At 49.2% G+C, this 24,840-nt stretch overlaps 1 protein-coding gene across 2 annotated transcripts in view; it reads right to left on the bottom strand.

The window, feature by feature from the left end:
• Positions 1-4,512: 4,512 nt before the first annotated feature.
• Positions 4,513-24,840, bottom strand: part of wrap53 (WD repeat containing, antisense to TP53) — a 35,233-nt gene continuing 14,905 nt past the window's right edge. Inside the window, exons 5-13 of one of the 2 annotated variants that reach the window (XM_069919968.1) lie at positions 20,238-20,336; positions 17,867-17,975; positions 16,033-16,121; positions 15,022-15,112; positions 13,395-13,527; positions 12,953-13,161; positions 10,553-10,656; positions 7,948-8,091; positions 4,513-6,299 (exon numbers count right to left, since the gene is read on the bottom strand). In XM_069919968.1, the coding sequence (XP_069776069.1) occupies positions 6,074-6,299; positions 7,948-8,091; positions 10,553-10,656; positions 12,953-13,161; positions 13,395-13,527; positions 15,022-15,112; positions 16,033-16,121; positions 17,867-17,975; positions 20,238-20,336 (1,204 nt within the window). In that variant the 3' untranslated portion in view covers positions 4,513-6,073. The remainder of the gene's footprint in view (positions 6,300-7,947; positions 8,092-10,552; positions 10,657-12,952; positions 13,162-13,394; positions 13,528-15,021; positions 15,113-16,032; positions 16,122-17,866; positions 17,976-20,237; positions 20,337-24,840) is intronic. The other variant, XM_069919969.1, reaches the window with a different exon arrangement.

Below are 24,840 nucleotides of genomic sequence, written 5' to 3'. Positions count from 1 at the left end.
TCACCGAATTTTAAATATGTTTAATGAGGCAGCCTCAACCACTTCCCTGGTTAGAGAATTCCAAACATTCACTACTCTCTGGGGAAAAACTATTTTTCCTCATCTCTGTCCTAAATCTACTCCCCCGAATCTTGAGACTGTGCCCTCTCGTTTTAGTTTCCCCGGCCAGCTCAAAAAACCTTCCCTCATCTATCCTATCCATACCCTTCATAATCTTATATGTTTCTATAAGATCTTCTCTTATTCTTCTGAACTCGAGCGAATACAATCCTAGACGATTTAATCTTTCATCCTAAGTCAACCCCTTCATCCCAGGGATCAAACTAGTAAACCTCCTCTGGACCGTCTCCAAAGCCAGTATATCCTTCCTCAAATATGGAGACCAGAACTGGACACAGTACTCGAGGTGCGGTCTCACCAGTACCTTATACAGTTACACCATTACCTCCCTACTCCTGAATTCAATTCCTCTAGCGATGAAGGCCAACATTCCATTTGCCTTCTTAATAACCTGCTGCACCTGCAACCTAACTTTTTGCGATTCATGCACAAGCACTCCCAAGTCCCTCTGCACAACAACATGCTGTAGTTTTTCACCCAGTACAGCTGACAATGACAAACTCAACCGTGGACTCATTTAGGGACTTGTGTACTGATTTTCTTTTTGTTCTCTCCATGTTGCAGTCAGTTTGTTTGCATTCTTTACCTGTTTACCTTTCTTTATTTGTTTACATGTTGATGCTGTGAACAGTTTATTTTTTGCATTACGAATTAGTGGTAGTTCTGCCGCGCCCGCTGGGAAAAGGAATCTCAGGGTCATGTATGTACTCTGACAATAAATCTGAAAAATCAGCTTCACAAGTCCCTGCTGTTGACCAAGAAACAAGAGTGCACCATCAGACTGAGGACCAGCTTCTTCCCACGGGCAGTGAGGATGATGAATGACCAAAGGAACTACCCACATTGACTGTCTGAGACTCTCATATTCACCAAACAATATTTATTTATCTATGTTGCTGCTTAAGTATTGTTTGCCTGTATGTGTGTTATGTCTGGTTGTATGTCTGCGTGTTTTGCACCGAGGACCGGAGAACACATCACAGCCTGGTTTCGAAATTCGACTGCCCAGAAGGGACATACATCAGCTCGCTGAGTGATGTCTCAGCAAGAATCTTGCACTCCATGTTAACAAAACCAAGATGATTGTGAAGTTCAGGGGAGGAGTACAAACCAGTCCTCATCGAGGGCTCAGCAGCAGAGAGCACGGAGAGCTTCAAATTCTTGGGGGTCAACATCTCCGAGGATCTGCTGAAAGAGCGGACCCAGCCCGTTTGACCACAGGCCCCGACCTCCTGCAGACACCGGTGTGAGACACCGTCTCAAGAAGGCAGCCAATACCATCAACAACCCTCATCACACTGGGTCACAACCTCTTCTCACAGACTTCAGAAACCTCAAGACCAGCACCTCAGGTTCAAGAACAGTTGTATCCCCCACAACAGCTGTCAGGCTCTTGAACCTCGATGTACTACCCCAAATCATCAACTACTCCAGGGCCACAAAAAAAGGCCTGTACTATTGCATTTACTGAACACTTGGACCAACTGTAGCCAAAATTTAGATTTATCATCACATACAACCCTGAGATTCTTTCTCCTGTCGGCCAGGCAGAATTACCACTTATTGGGAGTGAAGAAAACTACTCAAGAAGATATGTGTACTTGTAAGCAAATAGTTAACCATCTGTCTTCTTCGGCTTGGCTTCGCGGACGAAGATTTATGGAGGGGGTAAATGTCCACGTCAGCTGCAGGCTCGTTTGTGGCTGACAAGTCCGATGCGGGACAGGCAGACACGGTTGCAGCGGTTGCAGGGGAAAATTGGTTGGTTGGGGTTGGGTGTTGGGTTTTTCCTCCTTTGCCTTTTGTCAGTGAGGTGGGCTCTGCGGTCTTCTTCAAAGGAGGTTGCTGCCCGCCGAACTGTGAGGCGCCAAGATGCACGGTTTGAGGCGATATCAGCCCACTGGCGGTGGTCAATGTGGCAGGCAACAAGAGATTTCTTTAGGCAGTCCTTGTTCCTTTTCTTTGGTGCACCTCTGTCACGGTGGCCAGTGGAGAGCTCGCCAATACAGAGAAATAAATTAAGTGCAAAGGGTGCTTAAACGAGTCCCTGATTGAATTTGTCGTTGAGGAGTCTGATGGTGGAGGGGGACCAGCTGTTCCTGAACCTAGTGGCACGAGTCTTTGTGGCACCGAGACCTCTTTCCTAATGGCAGCAGCGAGAACAGACCATGCGCTGGGTGATGGTCGCTGCTGCTCTCCAACAGCGGCATTCCCCGTAGATGTTCTTGACGGTTGGGAATGAGTTAACGACCCTCTGGAGTTTATACTTGTCCTGAGAGTTGGCGCTTCCATACCAGGCAGTGATGCAACCAGCCAGAATGTTCACCTCAATACACCTATGGTTTTCATGAGTCTTCGGTGACATACTTTATCTCCTCAAGTCTAGCCTTCTTTGTGATTGCACTAACGTGGAGGCCCCAGGACAGATCCTCAAAGTTGTTGACCCCCGGGAATTTGAAGTTCTTGACCCTCTCCACTACTGAGCCCTGGACGAGGACTGGGTCGCATTCTCTGTCTCCCTCCTGAAGTCCACAATCATCCTCAATTGGGACTGAGAATTTCTCAGAATCATCAGAGAAAATTTAATCGGAAACCCTGACCCCCCTTTAGGGAGGGAATTTGAGAGGGTGCTTCCGGGGTTCGAGTGAGCGCAAGAATGGCCCCGGAAGGGCCTCGGAAGCTGATGGGCTTCTTATTCGTGTTGGGAGGTTTGGATCTGGAGCCAACGATTTGAACAGGTTGACCGTGTGGCTGCAGAGACTGCGGGAGCATTGGGGGTGAATCCACGGACACTGAGTAAGGTCTCTTTTTTGCTTCTCTTTATCCTATTAGGGGCGCCGTGCAACGCCCACGGCCGCTCTGTTTGCCTTATGGCTGGCAGAGGCTGAAGCATATCATAGATGTTACATTTTTATGTATTATTACATGACAATTAAAGGAACCTTTACTAATCATAGAGCATCGATGACCAAGGGGATGTGAGTGGGAAGAGAAAGGTTTAGAAAGATTCTGGCCAAAAAGGAGAATAGGACTAGCCCCAGTAGACATCTTGGGCTGAAGGGCCTTACTAGCACGCTGGTAGGCTCCTACTTACTGAGGATAGCGCAACGATGTTACAGCTTCAGCAATCGGGACAGGGGTTCGAATCTGGCACGACATTTTTTCCCCCACAGCAGGAAATCAGCTGCCAGTGGAGGCAGCAGTTACAATGCGATGTTTAAAAGGCTTTTGGGTAGGTCCTTGTGCAAGAAAGGCTTGGAGGCATAGGGGCTTCATGCAAAGAAAATGCGATTAGCATAGAACATCAGGATCACACTGGATATGACACGAAACGAGTAATTTCTGTGATGCACAATCCTATGCTGTTCTGATGTTAATGGATGGCGCTGTTACAGCGCCAGCGACCCGGGTTCGAATCTGGCGCTGTCTTTAAGGAGTTTGTATGTTTTGCTCATGTCTGTGTAGGTTTCCCCCAGGGGCTCCGGTTTCAAAACAGATTGGGGGTTGTAGGTTAATTGGCCAGAACGGGCTCGTGGGCTGGAAGGGCCTGTTACCGTGCTGCATATCTACATTAAAGTCATTACAATTTGTTGGATGCCCATTTTACACCAATCCCACATTAACCCTATTTTATCCTCCCAGGTTCTACCATTCACTCAGCAGGGATCATTTACAACAGCGGTTCTCAACCTTTCTCTTCCCACTCACATCCCCTTGGTCATCGATGCTCTGTGATTAGTAAGAGGTTGTAAGTGGGAAGGGAAGGTTGAGAACCGCTGCTCTAGACCCGATTGTTACTGAAAAATTTTGCTGGAGAAAAACTGCCATTGGCCCATTTCCTTTGGAGTTCTGAAACGGTGCACATAACGAGGCAATTAAAGGCAATTAAAACAGTTGTTTTCAAACTTTTTCTTTCCACCCACATTAAGCAATCCCTTACTAATCACAGAGCACCGATGGCCGACGGATTACTTAAAGTGGGATGTGAGGGGAAAGAAAAAGGTTGAGAACCACTGATTTACAATAAGCAATTAATCCACCAGCCAGGGTTACAGTGCCAGCAACTAGGCTTAGAATCCGGCGCTATCTGTAAGGAGTTTGTACGTTCTCCCCGTGAGATGCATGGGTTTCCCCTGGGGGTTCCAGTTTCCTCCCACCCTTCAAAACAAACTGGGGGTTGTAGGTCAATTGGGTGTAATGGGTGGCATGGGCTCATGGGGCAGAAGGGCTTGTTACCGTGCTGTATAACAAAAAATAATGAGGGCATAAATTCACCCGGGGTGGCTGACAGCTGAAGTACCCAGTCGTCTTCCTTCTGGGTGCCAACATTGGGGTGAGAGGTCAGCTGGACCGCATCTGGAAGGGTGAAATGAGCAACCGGCCACAGACAACTCCAAGTGATTACAATTTTATTGGCAACATACAAAACTGTACAAAAAGAGAAGCGTCAACTCTTACAAAACATTCCCTGGCAATAAAGGTCGGGCGTGAGGGTGCTGCAGGTGGGATGGCCCAACTACTACTCCCCATGGCCTTTGAGGGAGAGTCCTTCTGGGAGAGGGGGGAGCACTGGAGGGACTCAGCAGGTCCATGGAAAGTGGTAGATAGTCGATGTTTCAAGACAGAACCCTCCATCAGGAATATTTCCCAAAAAGGTTTAGAGTCTCAGACAGGAGGAAGATCAGAGGGGATAGAAAAGACCCAGAAAGGCTCGCAGCCCCTCCTGTTTATCTCGAGTCACCGCGTGCAACCTTCAAAATGGCCTCGTTAGTTTTAGGATATGAGGGTGGGGGCAATTGTGGTGCTGTTTGATGGCTCCCTCCCCTCCCACCCGCCCACCCGTCCACCATCCCTTCCCGAAGAGGGAAGGATATCGACCACAGAGAGGAACCAAGGGCTCTTCACCCAGGGTTCTGGAGCAATAACCACATCCAAAGTTTGTCCAATGTATTTAAAGGTTCTGGCACCACGTGTCTCCTCTGCGAATGGACACCTTGTGAAATGACAAACCAAGGGGTGACAGAGGTTGAAGGGGTTTCGGTAGGAGCAGGGCTTGGGGCTTGTGGGAGCAGACCAGAACTGGGGAATTCTCTCCGTGATTAAAATCTGATGGGAATTTACTCAGAGGGGCGAGGAACTCCATCCCACAGAGAGGAGTTGAGGGGGGAGCTGGGAGAACGGAATGAAATAGTGAGGTGGGAAGCAAGAGGGGCCGAGTGGCCTATGAGGCCCCGCTCACTGTGAGGCCCCGCTCACTGTGAGGCCACCTGTTGAAACGCCGCCCAGCCCGCAGGTGGGACAGAGGGGAAGATGAAGGAAGGGCTTTGAGGGTAGGGCAGTAGTGCAGTAGTTAGCGCCACTGCCTCACAGCCCAAGACCCGGATTCGATCCCTGTCCTCATGGCCAGGTGCTCTGGTTTCCTCCCACTGATATGTGGGTGGGTGAGGGGCAGAATCCGGGGGGTGGGGGAGAGTTTCTGGGAATGGGGAGGAGAAGAAGAGGTTACTCGGATAACGAACAGGACTGAGGGTCTCCTAGGTTTCCAGGAAGCACAAACTATAAAATCCGTGCCTCTCAGGAAGCAGAGAAGCTATGATCCAGGTCACATGAGAAAATAAAATTATACAAAATCTGTTTGCACTAGAGACACAAACTAGATTGTGCTGGGAAATGATATATACAAAATAAAATCAGATGGTTTCTCCCAGGGAGCCAAGTAGCTGGGACCCAGACCATGCAAGAAGGCAAAGAAGGTGGAATCGAGATTGCAATAGGAAACGAGAAAGATAAAGCCTTACGTCTTCTCCTGGGGATCAGAGCGGCTGGGACCCAGATTGTACCTCACCAAAACAGTTTAACTCAGCAGTCCCAAACTTGATATCTCATTTCTCTGGGGGCAAGACATGGCTGGGTTTGTAGACGACGAGGTCCGCCTACCTCCCAGGATGGCGGGCTAGTGCATCTCCAGCACTGAGCCCTCGGGGTGCAGACTCTCTGCCTCACTGGCTGGAGTTGCTGGGGCACAGGGCGGCGAGCAGAGCCACAGCTTCATCGAGTTCTCGGCCCGGGTGTGGCGGTGGGTCATCAGGGCACCGTCCCCTTCCTCCTCGCTCTCCGCCGGCTCCGGGAACTTGCGCTGCCCTGACGTCGTGGCCAACACAGGCAGGTAGGGGTGCAGGCTGCCGGAGGGAGGGCAAAGGTCAGGTGAACGGCCCAATGACAATGTGCTTTCCCTGTCCCCAGAAGGCCCAGCAGGGGTGGTGTCCACAGTGGAGATGGTGGTCTGGCAAGCTGGGGTCGTTAAAGAATGGGAGGGGGAAGAGATTCAGGGAGGGTGCTCCAGAGGTCGAGCCCAAGGCACAACACACGGCTGCTGGAGATGACACAGTGGGCAGAGGTTGGAGAGAAGCCAGAAATGTGGGAGAAATCTCAATGATGTCAGGATCACAGTGGGCACAGAGACAGGGAGGGGTTTGGGGTCCAGAGTAGGGGTTACAGACCTAGGGAGGAGTGTAGGGGATTGGAAGAGATTACAGAGATAGGGAAGAGTGTAGGGGTCCAGAGGATATTACAGAAATAGGGATGGGTTTAGGGGACCAGAGGGAGTTACAGAGACAGGGAGGGGTGGAGTGGATTGGAGGGGGGCCTTTACAGTAATAGGGAGGGGTGTAGGGGTCCAGAGGGAATTACAGATACAGGGAGCAGTGTGGAGACAGGATGGGGGGGGGGTTACAGGATAGGGAGGGGTGTAAGGGATCTGAGAGGTGTTATGGAGATAGGGGACTAGAGGAGTGGACAGTGAACGCTGTGGGTAGCAGAGTCTTGGTGAGCTGAGTCCATGAGTCATGGAGGGAGGAAGATGGGAGGGAGCCAATGTGTTGGGGCAGAGACACAAGGTGTGGGAGGAACTCAAAATTCAAGACTCCTTTATTGTCATGTAATAAAACTGGTGTAATATTACATGAAAAACTCAGCAGGTCGATTAGCATCAGTGGGAGTCATAAAATGGTTGAGATTTGGGTCTGTGCTTCTAGGAGAGAGCAAGGCTGGGGTGAGGAACTCGGGGAGTGAGAGGATGGCTGGCCTGATCGCCTCGGGGAGTGGGGAGTGGGGGCAAGGACTGGAGGGCAGGTGAGGACATCTAGGGTGGGGTCTTGTGGGGGATGAGGTGGTCTGAGGGATCAAGGCTGGGAAGAGGATAGGGGTGATGGGGTCAAAAATAACTGCAAACTGACTGAATATCTGCTGGCCTGCCTTCACCAACATTCTACCCCCCCCCACACTATAATGCTCCTGTGACATCGTCATTCTCTCCTCCCCCCAATCTATCGCTCTTCCCAACCCACCCCCCCATCTACCTAATTCCATCTTTCTTTCAATCCATCCAACTTGTTCTGCTCCACCAGCTCCCTGCCATCCCCTCCCTGCATTTCCCCCTCCCTTATCTCCCTGCCAGCCCCTCCCCTACCTCCTTGCCCCCACTCCATCCCCATCCACTAGCTCCCTGCCATACCATTCTGCTTCTTTCTTCCTCCAACATCCCTCCCCCCCACCTCCCTGCTACCCCTTTGGCTACTTCCTTCCCTCACCTCCCCTTCCCCTACCTCCCTGCCACATTCCCCTTCCTCCCTGCCACATTCCCCTTCCTCCCTGCCACCTTCCGTGTCCCCTCCCTCCATGCCATCTCCCCTTTCCCCTTGTTCCATGCCACTCCTTCCCCTTCCTCCCTGCCGCCTCTTCCCTCTGCTTCCTCCCTGCCAAACCCCCCCTCTCTTCCTGCCACCTCATCATCCCCCCCCCCCCCCCCCCAACCATTGGGCCACTCACCTGATCCCATTCACACAGTCTTGCTGCGTGTGGAACTGGAGAATTGGATCCAGCACAGAGTCCGGGCCCCCAGCTGGAGGCAACGTGATGTCCCACACGGATACCGTCCCCTCTGTGTTCCCACTGACAACATAGCGGCCGTAACTGTGGAGAAGACCAGGATGCATTCATGTGAAAGCAGTGGCCATAACCTTGGTGCTGCAGCAACCACTGGATATGCTGAGATCTTCAACGCAGGCAGTGACCTTGCCACACGATGAGGAATCCCTTATGGTGGACTCCGCTCTGTTTGGTTACAAACCAGCTGGGAACTCACTAAACATTGCAACCGAAAGGGGGCTGCTAAAAGGCTTTCCCTTCTGAGATGCCAGTTCTTTGTACTAACTTTACAGTCCCAATTCAGCCAACATTAAGGGCCCCCATCACCCTGTTCACAACCTCTCCTCACTGCTTCCTACCGGCAGAAGGTACAGAAGCCTTCCAGCCCCAGGTTGTTTACATCCCCGCCCGCCCGCCCCAACAGTCATCAGACTTTTGAACCTCCCCGTACTCCCCTAACTCAGACTTTCGACTACTCCGCAATCCCTGCTGGATTGTCTCTGGCAGTGATAGTTTATTTTCTTGCACTCATGGTGGGGACTATACCCACCTGTGCTGGACAGTGTACCATGAGAGGTTGCAGGCTCCGGGGGAGCAGTGAACTGGTACAGGCCACCAGAAATGGGGAGAACTCCCCCGCTGAAAAGGAAGAGCATGGGAGACGGCCCTCGAGGGAAGGTGCCCACAGCAAGGGGCTCAGTGGCCGTAGGACCCACAGAGGCTGCGGGGCTGCTGGAGACTGGCTTGTGAGAACCATACATAGGAACCAGTGATGAGGGCAAGAAGTGGCCACGGACGCTGATCATGTTGGAGGTTTGGATCCGGAGCTCGGGCGGCCGATGGATCGAACAGGAGTCTGTGAGGTTGCAGAAGCGGTGGAGGTGAATCCACGGATGCCCAGCGACTCCAAAGGGAGTCTCTCTTGCTTCTATTGTTGGGGGTGCTGGGCAATGCTCATGGTGATTCTTTGTTTGCCTCACGGCAGACAAAGATTGTACCATAAAATCCCAGTTATTCGGCCAAAAAAAAAATTTCAGAGTAAGGTTAAAAAGAAAACTGAAGTCTAAAATTTGTGCCCACCCACCCACAGTGACCAGTTCGCCAATCAAGCAACAAGCAATCGGCAAATACTCTTATCCGGCATCTACCAACCCCATAGGTGCTGGATACCAGTGGTTTTTAAATGTGTGTTATCTTTTTAATGTATTATTGTGTGGAAATAAATGAACCTTACTATCTATTATTTGATAGTTTTTATCTCTTGTTCTGTCTTGGAATATTGTGGCAATTTTTACTATTGCAGTAATTTAAACGATTTTATTTTGTGTATCTTACTTTTCCGTGTGACTGCAGAAAGCAAGAATTTTAGTGCATCTGTACAACGTTCGTTTATCTTGTGTATACATTTCTTTCTTTTTGATGAAGGTTATAGTTACCGATAATTAGGAATTATCGGCAGGGAAAGTACATACATGATGCCATGTATGTACTCTGACCATAAACCTGAATTTTGAACTTGGATAATAAACTCTTATTGGAGGATTAGGCCAACCACTACATTCCGTTGGAGGATTAGCTCCGTTACTGGGTGACCTTGCAAGTTTCCACCAGAGGTTGCTTGCTGGAACAATAAAGGACAGAACAGGCCCTCCAGCCCATGGTGTTGTGCCGACCTGTATAAATCTATTCAACAATCTAATTGGGAGGCAGCGGTTAGTGCAACGCCTTTACAGCGACCGAGGTTCAAATCCCATGCTGTCTGTAAGGAGTTTGTATGTTCTCCCCTTGTCTGCGTGGCTTTCCCCCAGGAGCTCCGGTTTCCTCCCACTGTTTGAAACATACCAGGGGTTGTAGGTCAATTGGGCGGCACAGACTTGTGAGTGGAAATGACCTGTATGTCAAAATTTATTTAAATTTAAGCCTTCCTTACACCACACCCATAACCCTCTATTTTTCTTGCATCCATGTGCCTGCCTTAAGAGTCTTTTAAATGTCCCCTATTCCAGACTCCATCACCACCCCCGGCAATGCATTTAAGGCACCCACAACTCTCTAAAATATTTACCCCTGATGTCTCCCCTAAACTTTCCACTCTGCACCTTGTGCAGATGTCCTCTGGAGTTTGCTTCTCTTGCCCTAGGAAAAAGATGCTGGCCGTCCACCCTCTTAGAAGCTTGTAGACCTCTATTAAGTCTCCTCTCATCCTTCTACGCTCCAAAGAGAAAAGCCCCAGCTAACCTTGCCTCATAAGATTTATTTTCCAATCCAGGCAACATCCTCTGCACCCTCTCCGTAGCTTCCACATCCTTCTTCTAATGAGGTGACCAGAGCTGAGCACAATATTCCAAATGTGGTCTAACTGGAGTTTTGACGAGATGTGATATTACCTCAGGAAAAGAGACAGTTTTAGGCCACACTGCTCGATCATTAGAGCAAGTGGAGGGGATGGGGAAGGGGATATTTTCACATCTCGCTGACTTGGCCTCGAAGGAGTTGAAATACTCACAGCTCCAGGTCAAAATACATTCGCTGATTAGTGGTTGCTGACCGTAACATGGAGAACAGCACTTTCCCAGGTTGCCGAAGGTCCCAGCACAGGATTTCGGGATCCTTGGGGAGACACAAGATGAAACAGCGTAAGCAGTGGGAATAAGAGTTGGTTAATTTCACTGGGCAAGGCACTGGGGAGTCCTGCAGGCCAGTCTGTCTATAAAACTCTGCCTACAAGTAGAGGGCTTCTTTAAAAGCACTGGAGAAACTCAGCAGGTCATGCAGCGCATGTCGCAAAGATGCTTAAACAACGTTTCGGCCCCCCCCCCCCCCACCGAAATGATCAGAAGATAGGCAGGTGCCCAAATAAAATGGTGGGGGAAGGGGCATAGGCAAGAGGTCATAGATGGATGTGGGTGGGACGGCAAGAAAAGAAAAAAGCTGGGAAGTGTTAGGGGGATAGTGTATCTCTCTGAATTGAGGGGGCGGGGGTGGGGAGCTGGAGGCAAGGAGACAGAGGGATAGGGAAAGAGAGGGGGCGGGGGAGAGGCTATTTCGCCCGGCATCTCAATGGTGTTCAATTTGTTTCATTTCTTTTTAGACATACAGCACAGCAACAGGCCCTTCTAGCCCGCATGCCCATGCTGCCCAATTACACTCAATTAACCTACCACCCCATATGTTTTTTGAAAGAGGGAGGAATCCAACGCAGACACAGGGAGAACATACAAACCCCTTACTCCAGATTCGAACCTGGGTCTCTGCGCTAACTGCTCGTTCCTTCAAGTCTTAATCTAATTCCCTTTTGAAAGTCCCACATTAATCTGCTTCAATGTGCTCCCAGGCAGAACAGACACCATAAAGCATTTAGCTCAGGTGTTGTTTTCCCAATGAACCTGCCCGCCGCCCCCCCATCCCCTGACTCGCCCTGGAGTAATGGAAACAGATCCCCCATGTATTCAGTCCAACTCTCACGGATTTTGAACAAACTGATGGTGGGAGTGTCCAGGACAAGAGGGCACAACCTCAGGACTGAAGGGTTGGGGGAAGGGGAACAGAGGAATTTCTTCAACCAGAGGGTGGTGAATCTGTGGAATGTGTTGCTACAAGCCAGGTCATTGGGTGTATTTAAAGCAAAGATTGATAGATTCTTGATTAGCCAGGGCATCAAAGGTCACAGGGAGAAAGGCGGGCAGTGGGGCCGAGCGGGAGAATGGATCAGCTCATGATAGAGTGGCAGGGCAGACTTGATGGGCTGAATGGTCTATTTCTGCTCCTATGTCTTATATATTTCATAGGACTGCAACTCAGGAAGGGGCTATGTAAATTAGGTGTATTTAAGGTGGAGACGAACAGGTTCCCGATTAGGCAGGGCATCAAGGGTGATTGGGAGAAGGCCGGGCAGTGGGGAGAATGAATGAGGTCATGGGATTGAATGGCAGGGCACACTCGATGGGATGAATGGCCTATTTCTGCTCTTATGGCCTTGCCATTCCCCTTCACTTTCTCTTCGTCAGGCACATCACCTTCCTTGGGCACAGCAGCCTCTCTAAGGCTTGGCCATCCATCCAGAAACGTGGAACCCGGAACATGCCACAACATTTGGATGAGAACAGGACACATTGCCATGCACACAGTGCAAAGTGCAGATGCACCAAGATTCTTACTTAATGAAGCCCCACAGGATGATTCGAACAGTGGGAGGAAACCGGAGCCTCTGGGGATAACCCATGCTGGGAGAACATACAAACTCCTTATAGACAGCACCAGATCCGAACCCTGGTCCCGGTCAGCGTTGCACTAACTGCACCTTCCATAAAGTATATGAAATGACACAGAATAACAGACAATATAAAAAGATCAATATTCACTTGCAGTTTGGGCAAAAAAGCAGTGTTTCATTAGGGCAGATAGATCTTTTAGTGATGCAAGAGTAGTTTGTGGTTCAGGTTAGGGTTGGATGGGGAGGTTCAAGAGCCCAATAGCTGTTAGGTGGCATGGTTAATGCAGCAGTTCACACAACACTATTACAGGGCCATCAACGCTGGTTTGAATCCAGCTCTGTCAGGAGTTTGTTCGTTCTTCCCGTAACCTGCGTGGGTTTCCTCTCACCCTTCGAAAATATATGGGCTTCAGAGGTCAATTGAGCGGCATGGATTCGTGGGCCAGAGGGGACTGTCTGTTACTGTGTTGTGCGTCTAATTTAAAAACTGTTCTTGAAACTGGAGGAGCTAGACTTCGGGCTTTCGTATCTTCTGCCTGAAGATGGCAGAGAGAAGTGACTGTGATTAGGATTATGGGAGTACTGTGTGATGCTGGCTGCTTTGGTGAGGCAGCGCCTCACACAGTTTAACTGGTGATGCGCCGACGGCCCTGCACCCGGTCTTCAGACACATGCCACCCGCCCTTTGCTCACCTTCCGACCCCCGGTGTACAGCAGGTTTCCATCAGGTGAGAACACCACGTGCGTCACCCCTCCCTGGTGGCCCTGCAGCAAGCTCAGCACCGACCCCTCGTCCCGGCTGTAGAGTCCCACCGTCTTCGAGTAGGAGGCGCAGGCGTACAAGTCTTGCTCGGGGCTGAAGGCAATGCACGAGATGATGCCCGCCTGGCCTTGCTTCTTGGCTGTGAGGAGAAGCTGGCGTCAGAGAGATGCTGTAAGCAGCTGAACTTACAAAAGCACGCCACTTATGAAAGACAAGAGTGAAACACAATAGTCTGCAGACGCTGTGATTGCAGTAGAAGCACACCGAAAGGCTGGAGAGATGGGGTGCAGACTGGGATATTGCTTTGTTGAGCACCTTGGCTCCGTTTTTGAATTCTGAAAAGAATTTTGAAAAGAAAGACCAGAAACGTACCCATCGTTGGCCTCTTCTCGCACTCGCGGCCTGGACGGGTCGTTTCAAACACCCTCACCATCTTGTCGAAGCCACAGAAGAGCTGCGAGCCGTCGGGAGTGAAGCAGAGGGAGTGGGCGGACGTCAGCTCGTCCTGCAGACAGCAAGCACAACACACACCTGGTGGTGGGTGCCGATCCGTACCCGCAGAGGCAGGCCAGGTTTGCAGGTGCGCACTGTCGAGCATGCCCAGCTCCCTGGCCGGTTCCCCTGCTCCCCTCACTCACCTTCCACAAAACCTCAACTCCCACTAGTTCAGCTTGACTACACTCACTGAACAAATCTCCCCCTCCACACCCCAAACCTCCAACCCCACCTCTCTCTATCTCCCATTCCCCACCACCCTCAATCTCCCGTTCCCCACCACCCTCAATCTCCCGTTCCCCACCACCCTCAATCTCCCCCTCCCCACCACCCTCAATCTCCCTCTCCCCACCACCCTCAATCTCCCTCTCCCCACCACCCTCAATCTCCCTCTCCCCACCACCTTCAATTTCCCCTTCCCACCACCTTTTATCTCCTGCTCCTCACCATCCGCTATCTCCCCATCCCACCATTCACTTTCCCCCCCCCTCTCCACTACCTTCTATCTCCCTTCCCCACTACTTATCACTCCTACTCCCTACCACCCTTGATTACTCCCTCCCCATCACCTTCTATCCCCCCCTCTCCACCACCTTCAATCTCCCCTCGGAACCTATAATCACTACTCCCGATCTCCCCTTCACTCCTCAAACCTCCACCCCACAGAGATCTCCCCCATCCCCACCACTTCGTCTCCCCCTCCCCACCTCCACCTCACTCTTGATTTCTCCCACTAAGCCTAAGCCCACTACCCTTGATCTCCTCCTCTCTATCTCTAACCTCCAGCCCCGCTACCCTCAATCTCCCCACTAACACCCTTGATTTCCCCCTCCCCACCACATCCTCCGATCTCCCCCTCCCACCACTTTACTCCAGCTCAAGTCTCAGAGATCTCTGCCGTTCCTGGATCGTTGTCCAGTTGTATTGCTCTGTCAAGGAGGACCATCCCAGCTGGCTGAGATCCCCCTCCCTCTTCAAAACCTCTCAGATAGGCTGAAATCCCAGTCAAGCAGGCAATGTTGGAAACAGGCCCTTCAGCCCACCATCCATCCTGCCCTTCAACCACCCATTTACACTGATCCGACATTAATCCCATCAACTCCCTCCCCAAGATTCTACCAATCAAGGGGTAACTTACAGTGGACAATTAACCTACCCTGGGATGTGGGAGGAAACCAGATCACCTGTGGGAAACCCATGTGATCACAGTGAGAATGTGCAAACTCCACACGGACAGTGCCGGAGGTCCAAACTGACTCTGCGAGCCAGTGACTCCACGAGCCAGCGACTCCACCAGTCACACAGCTACCTGCTCCCCCTCTGCAGGGCTGCGTGATGACAGCTGACACATGCCGATGAGTGATGGTGAACCAACAGTGGGTTTGCCTGCAACCCCCAGCAACAATACCCTACCATCAGGCAGGGGAGGTCATGTTCCAGGCAGGATAGTGCCATGACCTGGGGGAATCCAGGCTGGCGGACCCTTGGGTCGGCCAGGACTTACCAAGTGGTTATAGGGCCTGAAGGTCGCCCGCAGGTCTCCATAGAAGGCGTCCCAGATGTGAATCGGATTGTCACGACTGCTGCTAGCTAAGCTGTGGAGAGAGTGGAGAGCACAAAGTTCCTTGGCGTGCACATAACGGACAACCTATTCTGGACCCATAACACCTCATTAGTCAGGAAGGCGCAGTTGCTCCGCAGGAGGTTGAGGTAAGCAAGGCTACCAGCCCCCATCTCTTGTCTGGCTGCATCACTGTGTGAGACTGTAACTGCAAGGCATTGGACCAGATGTCAATACATTGGATCATTAAAATGGCTGAGTGGATCACAGGGGTCTCTAAAGACATTTACTGGGAGCGTTATCCAAATAGGGCTCAAGGAATTATAGAAAACCCTTTCTATCTTCAACCAGCTACCATCAAGAAGGTGGTACAGGACCATCAAAATCAGGACTGCCAGCATAGGGAATAGCTTCTTCCCATAGGCTGTGAGATTGATGAACATTGGTCAGCATGGTTAGCTCAATGCTGACCATCGATTGGGACGAGAGTCGTAGTAATATTGGAGGAAAGCAATCTTGACTCAGAGGGCAATAGGGATCCAGGGGGATTGGGTGTAGGGTAATAGTTACTACTTGGGGATTGGATGTGAGTTGGGCAAGGGCACTGCTTGGCCTGCTGGGTGCTAGTTATGGGCACCCATAACTTGGGGTCAGGAGAACCAGACACTTTGGTTAATATTTTAAGAACCTGGAACCTTGCTGGAAGAGCTATGACCAGGGATAGGGTCAGATGACAGGGAAGGGAAGCAACCCAAGTAGTCCTTGTGTGCGGACAAAGGTACAATAGGTCATGTGATCATAATGATTCTGAGGTTTAAGACTGTGGGCAATGCTCGTAGAGGTCCTTTGACCTGAGACATTCCGGAAGGTCAACAATAAAGGCAGGGGACCCTGTTGGGACAGCTACGAAACCCATGAGGAAATGCTACAGGTTCAACTGTGTTCAAAACTTACAAGCAAGTTTCAGAAGCCATGGAGGACATCAGTGGGTACCAGCAGTAATCGTATATGGTATCTCCCTCAGACATCCGCAGGACAGGACTCTGCAATGACAAGGCAGTGGCGTCAAGGGCTGCAGACGGGCACATGAACATGCAAGGAATATAAGGATGTGGATCACATGCAAGCAGCAGAGTTTTAATTTAAGTTGGGCACAGTGCAAACGTGAACTTTGGCCACTGAACTTTGTTCAGTGTTCTCATGAAACAGGTGCAAAACTACATTGGACAACAATTTTTTCAAAAAGTTTGCTTCCTGAAAAAAAAAGGAATTATGATAGATAACTTCAAGCTGAACACAAAGATAATTTCAGATTTGCTGTATCACGAAGGCAACTGGAGAATCATGACCCTTTATTGAATGTAGCATTACGATGCTGACACACTGCGTTAGTTCAACTGACCTAAAAATGTTTTTTCTGCTAATTTTCGTTTGCATTCAGCATCTGATGCCTCTCGTGTCAGTGCACAACAACAGTCGGCCAGCACCAATGGATTCCAGTTGCCCTGATACTGCTTTTCCACGGTCACCATGTCCCGGTGAAACCTTTCACCGTGTTCGTCACTGACCGCACCAAGATCAGCCGGGAGGACGTCCAAGGGTAAGTGCGGGAAATGAATTTTCAACGACACGTTGCCCTTCATGGCTTTGTCGGCTTGACTCAAAATATGACAGGAAATCACAAAAATAGGCTCTACCTAAAAAGATGGTGCGTGATAGGAAATTTTTAAGGTAATTTTTGTGATCAGCAGACCAAAATCCATAAAATACACCCAAAAATGTTCAGGAAGTAAATTCAGGCATGTGAATGAGGTCAAGCAAAAGGAAAAGAGCCAAGGTCTTTTCCTCATTTGGAAAATTTTTGAAAATGTACACACAAAATTACATTTCAAGCCATTAAAAACAAGTCATTTTAAACAAAATCATGTGGGTTTCTTTTTACAGTGAGCACAGTATATCAGGCAGAAACTACCATCTGTACCTAGACTCCAAGCCCCTTCCACATCACCTGCTTGACTATGCTCAAACCATAGTTTCTGGTTCTCCTGACTCCAAGCAATACTTGCCCATAATTAGTACCCAGCATGCCAAGCAATGCCCTTGCCCAACTTACATCCAAACCCCGAGTAGTATCTATTACCCTCCACCTGATCCCCTGGCAGAGCCCCAACCCCAACCTGTCCTCAATGACCAGGCAGCAACCCTGTCCAAATGCACCCAATCCCCAGGCGGTGCCCCTGCCCAACCTGCACCCAATCCCCAGGCATAACCCTGTCCAATTTGCTTTCAATCCCAAGGCAGAGCCCCTGCCCAACCTGCACCCAATACCCAGGCAGAGCCCTGTCCAACCTGCACCTACTCCCAGGCAACACTCCTACCCAACCTTCACCCAATCCCCCAACTGAGCCCGGGTTCAACCTGAACCCAATCTCCATACAGCACCCCACCCAATCTGCTCCCAATCCCCAGGCAGTAACTACCACCCCTGCATTGGATCTCTAAATAGTGCCATTCTGTCCTGTGTGTGCAAAAAGAAGTTATTTGATGGGTGAATGAGTCAGGGTTGTGGAACCAATTGGGCGGCTCTTTCAAGGGGCCATCAGATTCCTGATGGGCTGAACCACCTGGAACTGCATTCTGCATTAGGCCGAAATGCCCCACAGCTGGGAGTGCGAGGATCAAATCTCCGACTGAGCTGCAAAGGAATGGAGGAGGGGGGGAAAAGGAGGCTTCAGGAAGGAGAAATCCAGAGCTCGGTGGGGGGGAAAGAGTAAAGAGAAACACATACCATTTCTGGCAGCACGTTCCACCTCATTTCATACAGTTCAGAGGGGAGGTTAAAGATTCTCAGCATATTATCAGCGCTGTTAGTCAGAATGCAAGAACCATCAGGGGCCCTAGGGGAAAGAACAGAGACAACACAGCAAGTCAGTTACAGAAGCTTACAGAGGAGGAGATTTATCAGGAACCACACCGAGGTTGAGGGTACATCCAGTGACTGAATAAATGAAGGGCCTAGCTACAAAGGAGGTTGAAGGGAGAATTAATCATTCAATGTGCCATCAAAAACCTTGGCAGACATCTGCAGATGTGTGGTGGGAAAATGTGCTGACAGCCTGGCAATACCTCTCAGCAGGAAGCCCGGCAAAAGGTAGCCCAGGACATCACAGGCAAACCCCTCCCCACCATGGAGAACATCTATGGGGAACGCGGCCGTTGGGAGAGCAGCATCAATTATCAAGGATTCAGACAACCCAGGCCACGCTCAGTTCTCCCTGCTGCTATCATGAACGACGTACAAGTTCCACAAGACTCAGGAACAGCTGCTAACCCTCTACCTTCGGACTCCTGAACAATAGGGGATAATTACACTCTTTCAGAGACTCGTTCATGGCTTGTTATTTATTGCTGACAACTTTTATTTGATTTGCAATTTATTGACAGTTCCTGATGAGTACAGTTTACTGATCTATAGATTTACTAACCCTGGCCTGCAGAAAAAAGAATTTCAGGATTGAACGTGTTGTCATGCATGTACTCTGGTAATGAATCAAACTTTAAAGGCAGTGGACATGGAGCGAGAAGGCTGCTACCTGAAGGAAATTGACAACTGGAGGTGACAGAGAAACACGGGAACTACAAACACTGAAACCTCGAGCGAATAGAGAGAAGCTGGAGGGACTCAGTGGATCAGGCAGCATCCCTTTAATGAGAGTCCGAATGCCTACATCAGCCATTCTTGACCTTTTATCAGCTATGGCCACCCCTAGGACTCTGCTCAAAGTGGGTGGGCCCCTTCCCTGTGAAACAGGCAAGTTTTGGTCTCTTCCATACTCCTCTTGTATCGACGACATGATGAAATGTTTAAATTTAAGTGTAGACATACAGCGCAGTTACAGGCCCTTCTGGCCCACGAGCCCATGCCGCCCAATTTAGACCCAATTGACCTACAACCCCCGTTACGATTCGAATGGTGGGAGGAAATCCACGCAGACAGCGGGAGAGCGTATATACTCCTTACAGACAGTGCCAGATTCGAGCCCTGGTCCCAATCGCTGGCGCTGTAACAGTGTTGTGTCAAACGGGCTGCCCCAATATTTATGTTACGCGAGGTAAAGAAAAAACAATGCTTTTTCTTAAATGTGCTGTGGCCCCTGTTAAGAATGGAGGAACTTTCCGGTTGGTTGTGACAATGAAGTAGTTGCTTCAGTCACTTGCTCCTGCTTTTCCTTCATATTTTCGGAGTGTGTCGGATTTCATACTTAGATTTTGTTTTACTTACATTAAAACGGATACGAGGAGCACCAAGACTGGAAAAAAAACGGAAAGAAGCAAGGAACACCAGCTAGCCCGCCTTTCGAAAACTTCTCTGAAGCACTTGCCCAGGCCAAAGAGATGATCGCTGAAGAATTCAAGCCTTTAAATCAGTGTTTCTCAACCGGGGTTCCCCGAAACACTAGGGTTATGCAAGAGGTCACTAGGGGTTCCATGAGAAACAGTGATAAATAGGCCAATGCATTTTTGAGTAATTTTTGTTTAATTTTATATTCGTAATTTTACTATACACGGATGGCATATTGTTGGAAAATCCTTGGTTATTATAATAAAGGCTTCAACCTCTTATATTATTTCAAATGTCTCATAAATGAGCAGTCTGATTTTTTTTTGCATTGCCAATAAATTTGACAAAAAAGGGTCATTTTTTCCTGAAACAAGTTATCAGAAAAAAAATGTTTACCACGTGAACTACAATAAAAATATAAAAGAGATAGATATTAATAATTGGATATAATAATTTTTATGCAAGGGTTTCCTGAGACATGAAAATTATTTCAAGGGTTCCACAAGGATAAAAAGGTTGGGAAACGCTGCTCGAAATGCTAAGCTCATGAAACTGGAAGATAAGCTTGAGCACGTTTGCTCTGTTAAAAAACAAGGTGAGCGCTCATCTTCTGTCGAATCTACTTTGAATGATTTAAGTGACCGGGATTGGCCTCTGTTGAGAATGGCTGGTTTAGACTGGCAATTTGGGAAGTTCTATCTGAAAGTGTCACGGACTTCTCAGTGGATAATTAAGGAGCAAAAATGAGCAGGCCAGGGAATCCCAACAACGCTCAATCCAGCTCTCCGCACCCATTTCAGTTCACCCTGCCACTTACCACTTGCATCCTTTGAGGAAGTTTTCTGCCATGCCAGTGTACTCCTCCCAGGAACCTACGAGGAACTGGGGCTCTTGGCTGAAATCGTACTCAACCTGGCTGAACACAGCAGAAACAACAGACTCAGTCACACCCTGGGTGGCAAGATGCTTAGAGGACAATCAAGTTTATTATCATCTGATCGCACAAGGACATCCTGATGAAAAAGCACTCTGCGGCCCTTAGTGCAAAAACACGCAGACACCCAACCAGACATAACACAAAGGCAGACAGACAGAAATACACATGCAGGACAAGTATTCACATACACAAATAATAAATATTGTTTTGTGAGTATGATGGTTAGTGTAAGCAGTTCTTTTGGTCGATCAGCGTTCTCACTGCCAGTGGGAAGAAGCTGCTCCTCAGCCTGTGGTGCTGGCTCTGATCCCCCTGGATCTCTTCCCTGACGGTAGCAGCTGAAAGATGCTGCGCGCAGGGGTGGAAGGGGGTTTTCTACCATTTTGCGCGCCCTCTTCAGACAATGATCCCGGTAGATCATGTTGGTGGGGGGCAGGGGAGACCACAGTGATCCTCTCTGCTGCTCTTATACTCCTGTGTATTGACCTCCGTGGATTTCTCTCCAGCAACCAAACTACACTGTGATGCAGCCAGCCAGGACGCTTTTGATAGAGCTCCTATAGAAGGTTGACGTGACGGTGGCCTGTAGTCTTGCCTGCTTCAGTCTTCTCAGGAAGTACAGTCGCTGTGTCCCTTCCTGACAAAAGAGATGTTGAGTGTCCATGATAGGTCACTAGTTCAGTGGACTCCAAGGAACTTGGTGCTCTCCACTCCAGTTATTGATATGCAGTGTTCCTGGTCCTTCTGAAGACCACGATCATCTCCTTTGTCTTGTCCACTTTGAGACTCAGTTGTTAATTTTGCACCAAATCACAGGATTACCACTTTTTCTCTGCAACATGATTCATCACTGTTGCTAACAAGGACAATGACTGTTGTGTCATTTGCAAACTTGTCAAAACAATGCAGCACACATTCAAGTACTCCCCACTGTTACTCCCAGCTCTGTGGCCACAAGGTTCCTAATACATCAAAAATGTAACATACTTTAACTTCTGCCTGCCATCAGGCAAAGATTCAGAATTAGCCCCTTAGATTACGAGAGAAAGAGAAGAAGAAAGGCATCTATATGAAGGATAGCTATTTCACAAACTACCCAGTACTACAACTCTCTGCCCTTCCAGATTAGGAACAGTGCCTGAAGAGAACACCGCTGAGAATTATTGTCGTCACAGACGCGAGAATTTACAGCTACAGAGAATTGGATTGGAGGTCAATACACAGGACCATAAGAGTGGCAGAGAGGTTAATTGGGGAGGGGGTATCTCCCTCCTTCCATCGATATGATCTCCCTGGACCAGTCTCTGAAGAGGGGTGCGCAAAATCATTGAGGACCCCTTCCATCTCGAAAGTAGCATTTTTCGCCGTCGGGGAGGAGATACAGGAGGATCAGAGCCAGCACCACTGGGGTGAGAAGCACTTCCCACGGGCAGTGAAAATGCTGAAGGAACAAAGGAACTGCCCACTTTAAACATCCAAGACACAATATTTATTTGTGTATATGAATACTTGTCTCTGTGTTTTCTGTCTGGTTGTGTTTCTGTGTGTTTTGCACCGAGGACCGGAGAACACTGTTTTGTCGGGTTGTACTTGAGTAGTCAGATGACAATAAACTTGAACTTAAACGAGCATTACGCATGGTTCTTGTACTCAATCCCTTGACTTATGAAGGCCAGAACTCCCGGCATACATCTTCTTTACCACCCCATCAATCTGCGTGGCAATATTCTGTAGATTGTGTTTACCGCAGCACCAATAACTTGCATTTAAACAACAACTCTACACATTCTGAGGCATTTTATGTTACACAAAATTCGATTCAGAACCTCACAAGGTGATTTAGGTTTTAAGGAGCACACTTGAAGATAGAGAATGTGGCAGAGGTTTTGGGAGAGATCACTGGCGTCGAGGAAGCAATTAATCGAACACGAGGTGGGTCAACCCGGGGATGATTAAGCAAGCAGGATTGGAGTGCAGAGATCTTGGACGGGTGAATGCAATTAGGAAAGCAAGGGGGAAGGTCCCAGAGAGATTTAAAAGGTTTATTTCTAGACTCAAGAGAGAGGCAATTTAGCTGTTAGTACTGGAAAATACCACCAAGACAGCATGGGTTGGGATTTTGGAAGTGCCAGACCATTTAGACCCCAGACCTTTGGAGGTTAATCTTCATCATACCTCTAAATGTACTAAACATCACGTCAAAGAGCAGGTGCAGTTAGCGCAACGCTGTCACAGCGCCAGCGATCGGGACCGGGGTTCCAATCCCACGCTGTCTGTTTGTACGTTCTCCCCCATGTCTGCATGGGGTTTCCTCCCCTCCCACCGTTCAAAATGTTCTGGGGGGGGGAGGGGGTTGTAGGTTAATTGGGTGGCACGGGCTCATGGGTCAAAAGGGCCTGTAACCATGCTGCATGTCTAAATTTTAATAATTTTTATTTCCATGCATTTGTCCTGCGTGTGCATTGCTTGTCTGTGTGTTATATGCCTGCATGTTTTGCACCGAGGACCACCAAGAACATTGTTTCGTCAGGCTGTGCAATTGGATGACGATAAACTTGTCTGTGACCCAAAACGCTGACTAGTTTGTATTTTCTACAGATCTGGCTGAGTTCTTCCAGCACTCCTGCTTCTCTCTCAGAATCCGGAATATTGGGAGATGAGAAGAGGGGATAGGGCCATGGAAGAGGAAAGTTTCCACATGAAGGGAAGAGTGATCATTGGGGGTGGGAGGGAGGGGAGAACACAGAGCGGAGGATGGTAAATGGGTGCAATTCTTTCTTGTGTGCCTCTATCAGTGTTGGATACATCTTCCACAAGATGTATCAATTCGTCTTTGAGCAGTTTAATAATTCTCTCCGTTCTGGATGATCAGAACCCAGGAGTTACTTCAGAAACCTCTTCCCCTGACTCCTAGAGAGTCTTGCCCCCCCCCCTACCCCCCCCCCCCCCCCACCGAATGCAGCTCTTAACGAGCATCAGCAATTTTAAATTCAGCTGACCTTTAAATGGTCAAATATCCCATCATGCAGCAGTTTTAACCCATTTCTCCCACAGGAGATTGACGCGAGGAAAATGGGCAGCAGACTCACCCAAGGTCATGGGTTCTGCACTCCACCCACCCCACCCCCCTCCCCAGCCCCTCCAGTGACTAAGCGCATGTAGACTGCAGAAAATGCTCGGGGGGAGGGGGTAGGGGAAAAACAGGTCAGGCAGCACCTATGGAGAGGAAAAACAGAGTTAATGCATCAGATCGATGACCTCTGGTTTCGTCTCCAGACTCTGCCTGAGTGAGCATTTTGCACATGTTCAATTTTTGTTTGATTTCCCACTATTTCAATTGTGTATGCTACTCCCATACCCAGGTCTGTCCACGTCCTTGTCCTATCCCACCAAGACCACCCATAAACTGGTAGAACTTGAGTTTCCGTCTGGCCACTCCTTTAACGTTGACTTCTCCGGTTTCTGCTCGTCTACTCTCCATTCTCCCTCCTTTCCCCTCATCTTCTTTCCTCCAGCTCTCTAACACCTTCCCTCTCCATTCACAGAGCCCCCTCCCCCCGCTCACTGCTGTGCCCTCCCTCCCTTCTCCACCTACTACCTCCTGCCTGTGGGACCGTGCTCCTCCCCTATCACTTTCTTCTCCACCATTTTGTCTGGGCGCTTGCCAACCTTGATGAAGGGCTCAAGCCCAAAACGTTGGTGATGTCTCTTTATCTTTGCTGCATAAAATACTCTGTTTGATGTGCTGTGTTTCTCCAGCATCGTGTTTTCAGTTCCCACACCCATTTCAATCCCGTGGCTCTCATACACTGCCGAACCACAGTCTCCCGTAAATTAGAGGAGCGACACTTAAGTTTCCGCCTGGTCACTCTCCAATTGGATGGCATTAACGTCAATTTCTCTAGTTTCATATCTCCCTCTCTTCCCCATCCCTCCATCTCCTTACCTCCCTCCCTCTCCACTCTGAAGGAAACCCCCTCCTCCCATCACCTCTCGGCTTTTATTTCCTACCCACATCCATTGATCCCGTGGGCCTGTGCTCCTCCCCACCACCATTTTAATGCCTGAATTTTACGCATACCTTGATGAAGGGCTCAGGCCAGAAATTTGATTATCTTTTCTCCATAAAGAACACTGCGTGACTTGCAGAGTTTCTCCAGAACTTTTGTGCAAACTAATAAATGTAAAATTGCCAACTTTGCCTCTTCAAGCTCGAATGTTTTCCAACAAATCAAGGTTTTAAACTTTCCTTCAGCCCCATGGCTCTAGTTAAATTGAAAATAAAAACCAGATATGATTTGGCAGTTTGACCACATCTGATTTTTTTTTGGCATTCGTGTTTTTATTTATTCCCCAGCTTAATCACAAGAAAGGGAGTGGAAAATGATTTGTTAGGTCTCAAGCCGGAGCACCATGTCCAACTCTGAGGACTTCAGGAAGGATGCCAAGGTTGAGGAGAGGCTGCAAAGGATATTTAGCAGAG

This window comes from Narcine bancroftii, chromosome 2 (assembly GCF_036971445.1).
Source record: "Narcine bancroftii isolate sNarBan1 chromosome 2, sNarBan1.hap1, whole genome shotgun sequence".
Lineage (NCBI taxonomy): Eukaryota > Metazoa > Chordata > Chondrichthyes > Torpediniformes > Narcinidae > Narcine > Narcine bancroftii.
Note: the sequence above shows the minus strand (reverse complement) of the source record. Positions and strands in the feature narration are given on the sequence as shown.